The 14856-nt window shown below is 40.1% G+C and overlaps 1 protein-coding gene across 1 annotated transcript; it reads right to left on the reverse strand.

Annotated features, from left to right (window-relative positions):
- Positions 1 to 1147: 1147 nt before the first annotated feature.
- On the reverse strand, positions 1148 to 14135 carry GJA1 (gap junction protein alpha 1). Its single transcript, XM_010979171.3, has 2 exons — positions 13936 to 14135; positions 1148 to 4055 (listed from the first exon to the last, which is right to left on the reverse strand). Exon 2 carries the CDS (start codon positions 4037 to 4039, stop codon positions 2891 to 2893), a length of 1149 nt encoding a protein of 382 aa, XP_010977473.1. The 5' UTR covers positions 4040 to 4055; positions 13936 to 14135; the 3' UTR covers positions 1148 to 2890.
- Positions 14136 to 14856: the final 721 nt, after the last annotated feature.

Below are 14856 nucleotides of genomic sequence, written 5' to 3' on the forward strand. Positions count from 1 at the left end.
AAACTTTGCAGGAATTAGAATTTCTCTATGTTGGCAAATGGGAAGAGATGAGAGGTTTGATTTTCTACTTCATGTACTTTTGTAGTTTAAAACTGTAAGTTTCTAATATGTTTAAATATTTCTAAAAATAGTGGCAAGCTTTCAAGTTGGGAAATATTTAAGATGGACTATTTCTGAGAGATGTAACTTGGTTTCCCACCTACACACACGTACATCAGAAACCTACATTAAGTCATCAGTTTCTCTATTTCCCACAATAAATGCAAACACAGACATGCACAGAGGAAACTTTCCTCTCCCTTCAGATTCTCAGCCAGGCAAATAATACGTGAAGAAATGTTGACACTATCAATTATATTGACTTGTTAACTGATTACTAGATCATCTTTTGACTTGAGGCAAGTTTCAACTTTTGTTCACTGAAAAAAAAAAAAGCCACCAGTTATTTCTAAATTTGGAATATTTCTATGTTCCAGTAATCTACTAGTTTGCCTTGCGACAATAAACCTTTATGTAAACAATTTTAGTAAGCTAAAAAGCTTTCTTGAATTGTGACTTAAAAGTGTTCATACATTTTATATTTAAAATTGCAGCAATATTATCAATTGCCCAGAATTGTTCTGGTCTCTCTGAATTGTTCAATTCCTTGGGTGATGAAAATTTTTTAAATCTTATTTTCTGTGTTTTCACAATGTCTTGGAATAATAGGATTATATTTATTTCATTCTTTTGTCACAGAGCATAACCATACTCAAACTGACTCTTCTAATTCTTTTACATCTAAAAGGCTCTCTAGCTTTAAGACGTTCGCACCCCCATCTGTTTATGCTTACTTCTGTCAATGTAGAGATCTACTAAATTACTCGGTAGTACCTTTAGATTTTATCACACATCTCATTAATCTTAATTTCCAACTTTAACATTTTTATACTGTATCTTCTCCATTGAATAAATATCCAAAAATGTTGGTCAATGTTGCACGGAACTGAGCTAATAATAAATACTGTCCTTTTAAAGATTCTGGAGCCTTGTGAATCTTCTCTGCCCAAATCCCCAACCAACAGAAATGTCTTTGATCATCGTGAATAGATGCAATAAAAGTTGATGCAACAAAAGTTTTAAAAATCACACGGTTATGGAGGCTATCTTTATACTAAATTAAAACTTTATTGAATAAAGAACACTCTTCAGAACACATGATCTGATGGCCTAGGTCTGCATTACATGCAATGAAGCTGAACATGACAGTAGTTTAACATGGAATGTCAAACAAATTAGTATTTCTCACTGTACAAAATCGTTTATGTTGTTGACATGCAAGAAGAAAAGTATGACACTCTGCATTTTCACTAATCATCTGTGATGAGTTCTAAAAAGGCATCTGAAGAAACTGGTAGATTTCCTTCGGATATATTTCAAATAAATTAGTTACATGTGTACTACTGAAATCTCTTTCAACCTCTCTTGCATTCCATATAAAATCTTAGTGCAAATATCAAAGTTGCTGGTTACTCCAAAAGACTGTCAAACTTCAAATACAAGTTCTGAATTAATGTATATTAAGTTGAACAAAACCAAGAATACCAGTTACTGTAAAATTCATTTAGGCACACTTAATAGCCCACTCTAAGCATTTCTTCTAAGTCTCTCACATTAATTACTAAAGCCTGTTTACAGTACTAAAATTCTATCATTCAAGCATCAATGATTATATTTCAGAAAAAGAAAAATCATTCATTTCTGCAATAGCATTACTGCTATATTCTAAAAAAAAAAAAAAAGAAAAAAGGAAAAAAAAGAGAATCATAATTAATAAACCCAGTATCCATGATAGGATACCTGGGGAAAAAATATTTTAGGGAAAAAAAAATGTGCTTTACTTGCACAGCAGGAATTCTATAATGTAAACACCATATTGGCCCACACCACAAAATCCATGAGGAAGGTTCAAATTTGAACACCATGTGTGCATTATTTTCAAATCTGTGTTTGTGAATATATACTGCAACTGTTTGTACCAATACATGACAAATAAAACACACTCTTCCACACACATACACATACAAGTGATTGTTAAATATTGAGCATGGCTTTCTTCCCTGACTCTAACTCACAAAATGTTAAGTGACATCCCAACTGTTTTAAAAGGTTTAGGGAAATCACTAAATGAATGTGAATAGTAGTTGAGGAATGATGCAAGGTGATGGTAATAATATCTGCAAGTGGATGTAAAAAAGAATGTAAATGTGAATGGCCGAGATGTGCAAATGCATGGAAAGTCTTCTGTGGGCCTTGTCTGAACTTTTAAACTGATACCAAGAATAAAAAGTATAGTAGCACACGAGTCCATTGACACCTGGAGGGTCAGGCTGAAAAAGCTTACCTTCAAAGTGCAAATTTTAACAATGGAATGTTCTTGCAGGGACATAAGGACAATCCTCTGTCTTTTTCTTGAAAAAGAGAAATAAGATGTTCAGGAATTACTTTCTCCTGGCCAAAGTTATTTCAGTTTCTTGGTAAAACAAAAAAGTATCTAGCCAAAAACATCACCCACTCTTTCACATACACAGAACTATTCTTAGGGGGGTATGTGGGGAAAAGCCCTCACCTATGGATAGCCTAATGCATCTTTTATTTAGAACTTAGGTTCTCTGAATCAACTACATTAAATACCAACATGTACCTCCCTCAGCTCCCCCCTCTCCACCCACCTTCCTATCCCTAACACCCCCAAGGAACCAGGTATTCTAATGTATTTGTTTTCTAAGCCTCATGACAAGGCTGTTGAGTACCACCTCCACTGGAACTAAGCAAACACCTAAGGTGCACTTTCTATAGCACCTTTTTCTTCTCCACATTGAGTGGAATCTTGATGCTCTCAAGCCTGGATCTAGATCTCCAGGTCATCAGGCCGAGGTCGGCTGCTGGCGCGACTGCTGGCTCTGCTGGAAGGTCGCTGGTCCACAATGGCTAGAGGCTGTAGTTCGTGGCCAGTATCGAGTTTTTTGGCATTCTGGTTGTCATCAGGGAAATCAAAAGGCTGTGCGTGGGAGTTGGAGATGGTGCTTCCTGCCTGCCCCATTCGATTTTGTTCAGCACTGTAATTAGCCCAGTTTTGCTCACTCGCTTGTTTGTTGTAATTGCGGCAGGAAGAATTGTTTCTGTCTCCGGTAACCAGCTTGTACCCAGGAGGGGACATGGGTGAGAGGGGAGCTGTTGGTGAGGAGCAGCCATTGAAATAAGCATATTTTGGAGATCCACAGTCTTTGGAGGGGCTCAGTGGGCCAGTGGTAGCATGGTAAGGATCGCTCTTTCCCTTGACACGATCCTTAACACCCTTGAAGAAGACATAGAAGAGTTCGATGATGTTCAAGGCAAGAGACACCAAGGACACCACCAGCATGAAGATGATGAAGATGGTTTTCTCGGTGGGACGGGAGAGGAAGCAGTCCACCTGATGCGGGCAGGGATCTCTTTTGCAAGTGTAAACAGCACTCAGGCTGAATCCATAGATGTACCACTGGATCAGCAGGAAGGCCACCTCGAAGACAGACTTGAAGAGGATGCTGATGATGTAGGTTCGCAGCAAGCCCCCCCGCATTTTCACCTTGCCGTGCTCTTCAATGCCATACTTGAACTTCTTGATTTCAATCTGCTTCAAGTGCATGTCCACGTTGGCACCATCGGTTTGGGCAACTTTGAGTTCCTCCTCCTTCTTGTTCAGTTTCTCTTCCTTTCGCATCACGTAGAACACATGCGCCAGGTACAAGAGTGTGGGAACAGATACAAATATGATCTGCAGGACCCAGAAACGCACATGAGAGATTGGGAAGGATTTGTCATAGCAGACGTTTTCACAACCAGGCTGTTGAGTGTTACAGCGAAAGGCCGACTGCTCGTCACCCCAGGCTGACTCAACCGCTGTCCCCAGAAGCAGGATTCGGAAAATGAAAAGGACAGACAGCCACACCTTCCCTCCAGCGGTGGAATAGGCTTGAACCTTGTCAAGGAGTTTGCCTAAGGCACTCCAGTCACCCATGTTTTCTGGGCACCGCCTGAAAAGAAACAAAAAGATGACTAAATGATCGCAAACTACAAGTCATTAGTTCGACATATAGTTTCCTTCAGCCAACAGTCAAAATATTGCAAAAAGGTCTCACCTCTTTCTAGCACTCTTCAAAAATCAAAAAACAAAACAAACAAACAAACAGAAACACCACAAGTGCAAACTCTTCCACTTTCCCCTGAAAAGAGGTCTTAAATTTTCTTGAGACATGCTAAATCTTAGAAACAACAGAGCCCACATGCCAAATAAATTGCAATCTTAACCTTGCGAAGATGTATTACTTGCTCAACCACTGCCTTGCCATGTGACTTGAGAAGCTGCCTGTGCTAAGTGCCTCTGCTTATTTTAGCCATCTGACAAATGAGGACAGCTCTTGCCTGGTAGGCCTGTGTCTGCCTGCACGCCTGAGCAAAATGCTGATGCGAGGTCTTCAAAAAGCATGGGTACCTAAGAATCGAGGTAAGAACACCCGTACCCATGCACAGGCACGCTGCACGCAACCTGTTTTCAAACCTCAATCCCAGTACACGTAACACTTTATTCCTAATTGTACCCTGAAATAGTTCTCCTTGGTATTTCAAGTGTAATTTATGCATACTCTGTATTGTGGTCATTTATACTTCTGTTTCTTCTTAAGCAGTGACTTATGTGGTTCACAAGTCTGTCTTCTGCCTGGAGGAAAATATGGTACTGAAACACACCACTTTAACACAATGTATAACTAGATGCAGGAATCTACTTTCAAAAACAAAGGCTGAGGGCACATCACATTTCATGGAAGAGTATAGTTGGCTTCAATACTAATTATAGCCTGAGAAATACAAACATCACTTTAAGGGGTTATCTCTAGCAAAAAATGATTAACTTTTATCTTTTTATTTTATTTTTTTTAACATTTTTTATTGATTTATAATCATTTTACAATGTTGTGTCAAATTCCAGTGTTCAGCACAATTTTTCAGTTATTCATGGACATATGCACATTCGTCACATTTTTTTCTCTGTGAGTTATCAACTTTTATCTTTTGATTGCTGCCCACCTTCAATTTCCTTTACTGGGCTGTGGGCCCTCAGTTTACACACTCATTTAACTCCCTATCGATACCTAGATATCTTAAGCCTAGGACTTCCCCATTATTGGGGATAAGAAATAGCCTCAAGTCTGTAGAGATGACAAGAATCCCAAAAGTTATTTATCTAGCTCAGTTTATACTTCTAATTGCCAACAGTCCATTTAACTGATGAAAATTGAAGTCATAAGTGTATAGGCAATATTCAGCTATCAGTAGAGCCGGAAAAAACTTTTCAGTCCCAAGACTAAGGCTTCCCAATGCATGACGTTGGTCTTAAAACTATAGTAAATCTGGGTTAAAGCTAGAAATGTTTCCATATTTTGATAATATACAATCTTAGCAGGGGCTGAAATCTAGGAAGAAATAAGTAACATTAACATTACATGTGTTGGTCAGAGAGAATATAGTCTAATTTTCAGCAGAGAGTAATTGGAGGATTCAGAACAGGATGAAGTAGTCAAAGATTATTTGGTAAATTAAAAGCAAGCAAAGCAAAGACTTCCCAGGAGCTTGGTAATGAATTTTAAACAGTGTAACTACAAGTAGGATTACATAGGCTCCTTGGAAATAAGTTCATTGTCTGAATTTAAAGAACTTTTTCATCTGGTGTTGAACTGTGAGCCATCTTCTCCTAGTAGGAAGTAAATGAAATCCAGGAGAATTTTCTTCCCTTCCAAGCAGTATTACATTTCTGTCTAATGCCTGTACCTCCTGGCTACAGAGGCCAGAAAAAAATGAATTGGAACCCTGGCCTGGGATTTCCTGGATGGAACAAAGAAGAGATGGCTGTTCTATGAACTGAAACTGCACCAGCCATCAAAATTAGCAGTCAGTGGGTATCTGTGATCACAGCCCAGAGACAGGGCCAAAGACTGCAGGGGGTAAGAGTGGGAGGCAGGTGGGCAGGGAAATCACGCCTCCCAGGGGTCATAAAAAAGGGAGTGTCCCCTCTAGGAAAGGGTATTTTACATTGTGAAGTGACACATTAGACAGTGAAATTGATGTTATGGAAAGAGCAGTCAAACAAGGGCTTGTAGGGTTGACAAAGAGTTAAACAGCCAGGGGAAGCCTGAAGTGAGAGGGAGTAATTTAGCTTTGATGGATAGTTTGATGGTGAGAGAATGTGAAAGATGAAAAAAAAAAAACCCTACAATTTAGCAGAAAATACTACACTGGGAATGAAGTACAGTCCATGAGGGTCAAACAAACATAACAGAATTTTTGGAGTTATATCAGTAGATAGTTTTCTATGTGATGATGTGTAAATTGGCCCTAATTCTGTTCGTAGAGAATATAATATTTTGCCAGTGTCATCTGCTTTTGCTCAATACTCCAATTGTGGGGGGTGGGAGGGTGGATGAACAACAAAAACAAGCAAGTAAAAAATGATAAACTGCACACATCTCATCACATGCATGAAATGACTGAGCTTAAGAAAAACTTAACGTGTTTCAGGCACACAGAGAAGTTGTCAGTTTGGTCAGTGTTTCAATGTTAATCAAAGTAAAATATAATTATGTAGATGCTTGTGGCAATTAATTACTAAGTTTCTTTACATTCTATGAGAAAATAAAAACTGACTTTCTTGTAATACCGAGATTCCACAGAAATACCCTATAGTGCCACAGTATGTGAATTGGGTCACTGGGCAGTTCTCTGGGTATTAGTTCTTTATTAATATACCAGTGACTTAATTGCAAACGTGTCTTTTAAGCACCCACCCAACTGTCATTTGCATTAATGAGTTAGGCTCTTTCATCTGAATAAGATGAATAACCCAATTGGACACTCGGTATCCCTTAAACGTGTAGATACCTGGCATTAGCACTGTCATAGATCCCATCAGATAATGCTTAATGTGATGGCTTGTAATGATTGTGATTCTCAAGGAGAGGTAACAAAAACAGTTACTCTTTTTGGTTGCCATTCACTTTGTTGTGAACCAAAAGTTCTATTAACTGGTTGCCCCCTCACCCCCATTAATATTTTCATTTTTCTAAGTCATAGTTGAAAAGTTAATGCCTTTTTATAAGGAGAGGTCATAATTATATGTTTACAGGATCCCTCGCGTTGATTTACGAACTATGTACCTCATTCATGCTCACCAGTATGAGGCAGGTATATTTCTTGTGATACATGAGAAAATCATGGCAGTTCAGAATATATCCTATATATTCATGCCCTCACCTCTAGGTTCCCAACATAGAACTTTGTATGTAGATTAAGGCCCATGTTAAGGAGTTGTGCAAAGATCTTATTAGGAATAAATGCTTGACAGCAGCTGGACCGTACTTCTTGTGTCCTCTGTTGGATCACATTTTCCACTGCTCTTCATAGCCCTCTAGACTAGAGGCCAAAAACCACAGGCACCCCAAGTGTGACCTGTCCAAGGACCCTCTGGACCCTTTGCAGTGGTTCCTGAATAGCATCACAATCACTTGGCAGCATTTGTTAAAAACATACATTCCTGGCACTCACAAGTTTGGAAGAATACGATGGGGTGGGGATGGCTGGGAAATCACTTTTTTGTTGTCTTTTTTCTTTTTTTAAACAAATGAACCAGGTGATTCTAAAGTAAGGCTTCAGGCCAACAGGCAAACAATGGTTTCTTGACATTTTTGGTGCTCTCTCATTCAAAAGATTTAGAAGTGGGGACAAGTCAGGAGAGCAGAAAGGGACAGGGTGTCTAAAAAGGCAGACGGGAGGGGAGGTGTCAGTGTGAGGGGCAGAGGCTCTCTGGGCACCTGAGAACTGAGCTCACCCTCCACTGCACAGCACTCTGTCCTCCACCTCCATTTGCTGCTCCCCAAGAGCACAAGGACTCCAATACTTTTTATTCAAAATGAAAAGAAACCTCCCATTTTAAATTACTTCTGACTGCCCCTTTTCCAGAGCCTTACAGACAGATCACCAGGCCAAAGCTGCAGTCAAGTCACTGTGTCATTAATGTTCTAATAATTAGATGAATTATAGAATATTTTACTTCCCATTTGAAAGATTCTTCCAAGAAGAGACGCTGTAATGAGTTGAAAGTGGGGAATTAAAATAAAATAAAGGTAAGTAGGATTGTTTTGTGATAAAATTATTTAATGGATTTTTTTGAGGGGTGGGGAAGGGAAGTGCCATGTGTGTGTTTCTAATATCCTAAAGCCAAAAAACTGTAAGCTCCAAAACTGAACTGTAAATCCTCCTAATGTTTTTCTTTAATTTGTATAAGAACCCCTCTCCCTTGCAGTAAATGTCTTCGAGCGGGCCCCGTTGTGGCCATTCCTCTACAGTTACAACAGCCAGGTGCTCTTTTGGTCATTTTCATCCCCACTCATAATGAACACAACCTGCACTCAGTCCAACAGCAAATGCTCTAGGTTCCATCTTCCCCCCAAAACAGACTGCGAGTCTCACCGTCACCCCTGCTCTCGACCCAGTCTCGGCCGTCATCACCTCTTATCAGGTTTTACGTTAAGAGCCTAGTTACCCTGCGTGCCAATCTACTCTCCTCCAACAGTCAATCTGGGAAAAACTAAAACTCTGATCTGCCGTGATCAGCTCTGTTCCCTCCAGGGGCTCGCTCTGGTCTCACCTCATCAGCCAGCAGCATTCCAGACCTGACACTTGCTATTCCCCTTGCCCTGTTTGTTTTTTAATGGCCCTTAGTTCTACTTGACATATATTTACCTGTTTATGACTTTTCTGCTTCCGTGACGAACATTTATCACTATCTGCTTTCCTCAACTAGACTGCAAGCTCCATGAGGGGGTTTCTTTCGTCCACTGTTTTATCCCCAATGCTTAAAGGAGACATTGAATAACTATCTACTGAATGAATTAAATCAGAAAAGGCCCCAGGTCTCAGCAGTTTTGTTTACTCTCTCCTTGGGATTCTCTTAATTGTAGTTATACCCCAAACTTCCGAAGTTTCAAATTAATTGAAAAGGGATTTTCACAGTAAAAAAAAAAAAAAAAAATATCCTTCTCTCTCTACACAGTCAGCATCTCATTATACAGACTATTAAATTTTTAAGTGATAACTGCTCAAGAAGGGAACAGCATGCTTTAAATGATTCCTGAGCAGGCAATATGATTGAATTAAGAAAAGTCTCCTTAACAAATTCTTGAATTTACTAGACAAGGTTGTAGGGATTGGGGTTCTTGCAGAGCAGCATCAGGTATCATAAGATGTGTACTCAGTTTCACTATTGTGCTGTTCTATGGGTTAATATTTTAAAACAACAACAACAAAATCCTTGTGTTGTCCTGTTCCAATTCTGCAGTATTCTAATTCTGACTGTACTACACAGTTCACTTGTCTCTGAGAGTAAATAACACCATGGTGTCTTGCAATGGAAGAAATAGTCTGTGAAAACTTGTGTTTATTTCAAGAATGATAAATCTTGGGGGTAAGACTAGGGCTCTGAAGGTGAAAAGCAATAACTGATATCAATCTTGGTTAATATAATCTTTGTGTAGTTTGAGTATATGTAGGCAGTTAAGTGGTTTGAATCAGGTACCATGGAAAATGTATATTTCCTGTTCATTAGAAGACTGCTTCCGTGTACCTGGGTAGTCAGCCTAACTCTGTGGTGTATCAAACCTATTCCATGTAAACATTTTATTCTGTTTAAAATTCTGCCTCGTGGCTCCCTGATTAGCCTTAGATTCCCCTTAAAGAATGATACTGCTACATTTCAGCAGGTATTTGATGGGTGGCATTGATTTTGCAGAGGGGGGAAACACACTAACAAGCCTTTCTCTCCTCAGACTCTCACCCTTTTTCATCACATAGTCAACCTACATCAGCCTCCACAGAACAATGAGATAAGATGGGAGTTGAGGAGTGAGGGACTCCATCCAAAGAGAAGATGACGCCTACCAAACACACAATCCCCTCCTTGGTTGAACAGCTGCCACTCAACTCTGCTACTAACAGAAGTTTCTCATGGTCACTTTAGGGGTGCTCGAGGAAAGAGCCTACATCAGAGCTGCAGGCCAAAAGCCGAGTTCTTTGATTGTGGTGATGGACTTGAAAAATGTTATTCCTATCAGTTATTGGTGCTTCCCCCAAATCTCACCTCCGAGTTGACTTTTTAGTGAACGGCCCAGTGATGTTGTTGACATAAACCCATCTTCAGAGCCCTCACAAGTGTATTAAGACTAGTCTATTTTCCTTAGTGAGTACTGAGTAACTCATGCACGCAAGCTCTTAGTAAAAGCTCAGTAAAGTCTAGCTATTGCTCTTTAAATGGTCTTTAGATATATAGCCCACTTATTTTTTAATTTTGGCATCCTTTCTTTAGCAAAACAGCAAGTAAGAAATGACTAACAATTTCCTAATACTAAGTTTTCAAGATGTTCTTGTAATGAGTACAATAGTGCTCTTTTAGCAACCTCATAGAGATCTATGAGAAGGAGGAATTTACCTTTTATCAATTAATAGGGAGACAAGACCATGAAAGGGTCTGCTTGTCTCTGTGTTTCTCTTTGGAGGCATCTCCTCCAAATCATGAAAAAAAATCATATCCTATGGAATGTATCTGCTTCACAGAAATTGCTAAAAATCACTCCTTTTCCTCTATTACTGTGAATTTTAAACATCCAGTAAAACACATTTTTAAGAAATTATTTAGAAAGCTAGGAAAATCTGGACATGAAGTTTATAGAAAATATTAAGAAATTTTTGAGGAAATATATATATGTATGTACTGTATGTATATGTATATATAAATAAATGGCTCACCATGGTTTATGCTTTAATTTGGCAAAACACAGTGTGTATATACATACATAGCCAAATGGTGAATCCAGACAGCCAAAGTGGAGAATACGTGTAGTTATCCCAAGGCATGGGGTCGGGGGTGGGGGGGGCTCCTATGGAGAAACTCGGGGGATTTTTTTAACTTCACTTATCTATATTGAGTATTGACATCAATGGTAAACACTAGATAAGAACTTTTCTCCTCAAAGCTGCACTAATGTGTGAGAATACACTTCAACAATCTATTCAAACAACTGAGAATGCTGAAGGGAAGTCAGAGCAGGAAGGGTGGAGTAGAAGGTATTAATCACTGGTGACTTTCCTATCATTCCCTTCCCCCGGGTGTACAGAGAGAGAGGCTCTGAGGCTCATACTAAGCTACACCTCTGGGTATTGTCAGAGAAAGGAAGGAATGCGCTGTATCCTGAGTTTTTCATCCTTCTCTATGCAGGAATGGAAAACATCTAAGTAACAAAACAACTCTCAATATCTGAAAACACGCCCTTTTAGATGCTTGCTTGGAAGTGTGTTTCCCAGGGAGGGTCAGCAATGTGGGAATTACTCTGTAAAGGGTGAGGAATTGAGTGGACCTGGCAGCTGTGGTGATAAACTATAAAAGGTAGTAGAAAAATGTGGAATGTGTTTAAACCGTGAAGAGAGTAGGATCAAAGCACTATCACTGCATTTTCCAGGTGAAAGACAGGTGACAACTACACCCTGGCTCTGGGAACTACAGGGCACCACGTACACACTGCTAAGGACAGAACGCATTCCTGCCACTGGTAGAATTTCTGGCCAGTTTGGCCTACTTAGAAGAATTAATTACTTTTCCTCCAAAGTATTTTCTACCTAACTGGCTTATTTCATTCTTGGGGACGTGGTTAATTTAGTGAGATCTCTGTACTGTTACAGAATTTCAGCAAGCTATGTACAAAACTAAAAGTTAGGCTTCCAAAAATTTTTTTCACAATCTATTCTTCAAATTGCCTGAGGCACTCAAGACAGAGTTCAAGTGTGCCCAATTTTCAGAGGGTGAGATTAAGCATTTTCTCTACTAACTCGTTTGAGAAGCAAAAGAAACCCACTTTCAGTAAAGCCATGTCTGTTTTTCCAACAGTTTATACTTCTCCTCTTCCCACCCCCACTTTGTACTCCTGGAGAGAAACACAGGCACGCCCCAGGATGTGGACGACGTTGGTCCAGGAGAGCTTTTGATAAGGTTTATCAGAGATGCTCCGTGAACATTTGAATAGCGTGGGTGATCCGCTGCTAGGCACTAGATGGTTGAGTTTCTGAATTCAGTACTGATTTGGCTTTGGACGCATGTCTCATTAGTCATTAGCTCTTTATTCATTTCATTACGGGGCTTCCTCCGCGCCCCCTTCCCCACCCCTACATTCCTGGGACGTTTCGAGAACTTTCAGAAGAGTTACAAGTGCCAGTTAGTCACAGTAATTCCCAAGGTACGAAGGTTTCCTTATCAAGAGTTATACAGTAGGATTCAACAAGTTGGGGGTGGGGGGGGCACTGCGGTTAGGGAGGAGAGGGAAAGGAAATTAGATTGACACATTTAATTCAATTAACATTTGCTCTTCTTTTACCCTTTGGCACGCAGCCCCCCTCCCCGGCGCCGCTCTCCCCCTCCGGTTCCTTTCCAGTGGCGGGACTCGGACCTGCGCTCGGTTTGACTTGTAAGGATTTGGGGGAAACATCTCAACAAACCTTTACAAAACCGGGAGATTTGGGCAGCGTAGGAGCCCGGGCGAGCCGGGCGGATGCTAAGACGGCAGGAGGTGCCCCGCGCCCCCCGGGTCCCAGGCCCCCATCCTCCTTCCACAAAGCTTTCATTTTTATTTGCTTTTCAGCACTCTCCTTCAAACTGCAGGATCACACCAAGAATTTAAACTACTTAGTCTGTGGAGTTAGAACAGACAAAAAAAAAACCTTCCTTATCGGGTAAGAAAGTGCACGGTTGCATTTCAGGCTAACAGAATGTGTGTTACCCATAAGAGCATGTAAGAAATTGAACCCTTTCATATAACAAATCAGCGTTATCCTTGCCTACTGGCAGCACCCTAGTGGCTCAAACTCAAAAAAGTTGCCCCAGAGCTCTAAACTCTGTTACAGGTTCAGACAAGCGGAAGGTGGCGGCGGGGGGTGGGGGGAGGAGGGACGTGTTAGCTCTAAGGCGCTGTTTTCAGAGACTTCGTTTCATATTCTTTCTAGGAGCCCCGTCTTAGGAGAGCGTTTTGGAAATGCACCCTGGCATACACTCTTTTCTAAACGTCTGTCCTCCCTCTCAATGCTTTGAAAGTAACCACCACCCATTCAAGGGATTTCACCTTCTGAATTGCCAACGTGGTCGACTCAAAGGTGGCTCTCTTGAGGGTCTCAGATCTTTTCAGAGCGATTACTAACACAAAGTAATTCTTTACTGTTGCTTTAAGAACCTCAATATTACAACTCTGATTTTTATACCTTTTTGTATACTGGGGGAAATTCTAGGAAAGGACCACGTGGAAGCCAAGCAACCGCAAGGTCTCAACAAAGCACTTTGTTAAGTTTGCTTTGCAAGGATATAAAACATCAATCAAGATTTCCATATGAAAAAGCACAAAGCGTAGAATTCTATAGCAAGCACACTAGGCAAATCTGCACTTTGATTTCTGTGCTGTTGTCAGTCAAACTCCCAGCCTAGGCCCCTACCCCCCCAACCCAAAAAAAGTTACAAAGCACTTAAGACTATTACTGATTACCCCAAAAAGCAAAGTTATACTGCAAAATGAAGAACTAAATATCCAGTAAATTAGTTCTTTATTCTAATCAGAAGAGTCTGAATCTTATTTACCTGTTGCGTTATTAAAAGAAAACTTTCTAACAGTCAAAAAATAAATACCGTACGTTCAATTTCAACTTTAAAACTATAAACACTTTCATCATTCCATTTACAGTAGCACATCAAAGCTAACTCTAACACATTTAAAAATTTTAGAAAAGTTTTACTTGTAGAAAAAGAAACGAATAGGTAAAGTTCTTAAAACTTACTCTTTCTCTTAAAAGAAGTGAAGTAGGCACGCCAAGTTATTGAACTCCTTAGAGGATGAAGTAAAATGAAAAAGCAAGTTCAGGCACTCAGACCTGTCTATTTAAAGTTTAAAAGTCTGCTGCTGTTGGGTACTTTCCTCACTCCTTCCCCCTAATGAAAGAAAAGTGCTGATACCTCGTAAAAGCTTTTTTCTTACTTGGAGCACAGAGCTTTTAAAAGTTTCAAGCCACTGACTCAACAAGGAGGAGGGGCTAGGAGGAAGGGGAGGGGACGAGGAAAGGCGGGCGGGAGAGTGGAGAGGAGGCCGGCGAACGTGGACGGATGCGGGGAAGAGGCCAGGAGGAGAAGCCAGGTCCTCGATAAAGCTGTAGTTTAAATGTGCTGACGAGAGAAATGACATAGCATTAGAGACGTGAATGCCACCACTTGTAGTTACTCCTTACAGATAACAATTGCGGGTTTAGTTAGTGCTTTTTTCACCAAAAGTCCAGGGATAATAAAAAGTTGTATATTTTATAATACTACGTGATGGAAGAGAGTATAGCCTGGGCAAACTTGTTTCATATTGGCCAAGGTGTGTGAAGTTAAAGGTGGGTGTGAGTGAGTTATTTGATGAGCTAATTCCTTTCCTCTTAATTTAAGTAGGGACAGTTAACAAATGAAATGGTGGAGATGGGAGAAATTTCAGAAATGAACATTTTATAGGTATGTCCATGCCAAAAACCACCCTCCAACCCCTTGACTGCTTTGAGCTTTATTCTTTCCTGCAGTTTAGCAAAAACAATATTTATATTTATAACTGTATTAGTTATAATACATTTTGACTGGAATCTTGATATCTGACCTCTACTGGATCTCTGGGAAACTCATAATTTATATTATCTCAGACCTGTTCATGCCAACTCACTAAAAATGAAATC

The sequence above is a fragment of the Camelus dromedarius genome, chromosome 6 (assembly GCF_036321535.1).
Source record: "Camelus dromedarius isolate mCamDro1 chromosome 6, mCamDro1.pat, whole genome shotgun sequence".
Lineage (NCBI taxonomy): Eukaryota > Metazoa > Chordata > Mammalia > Artiodactyla > Camelidae > Camelus > Camelus dromedarius.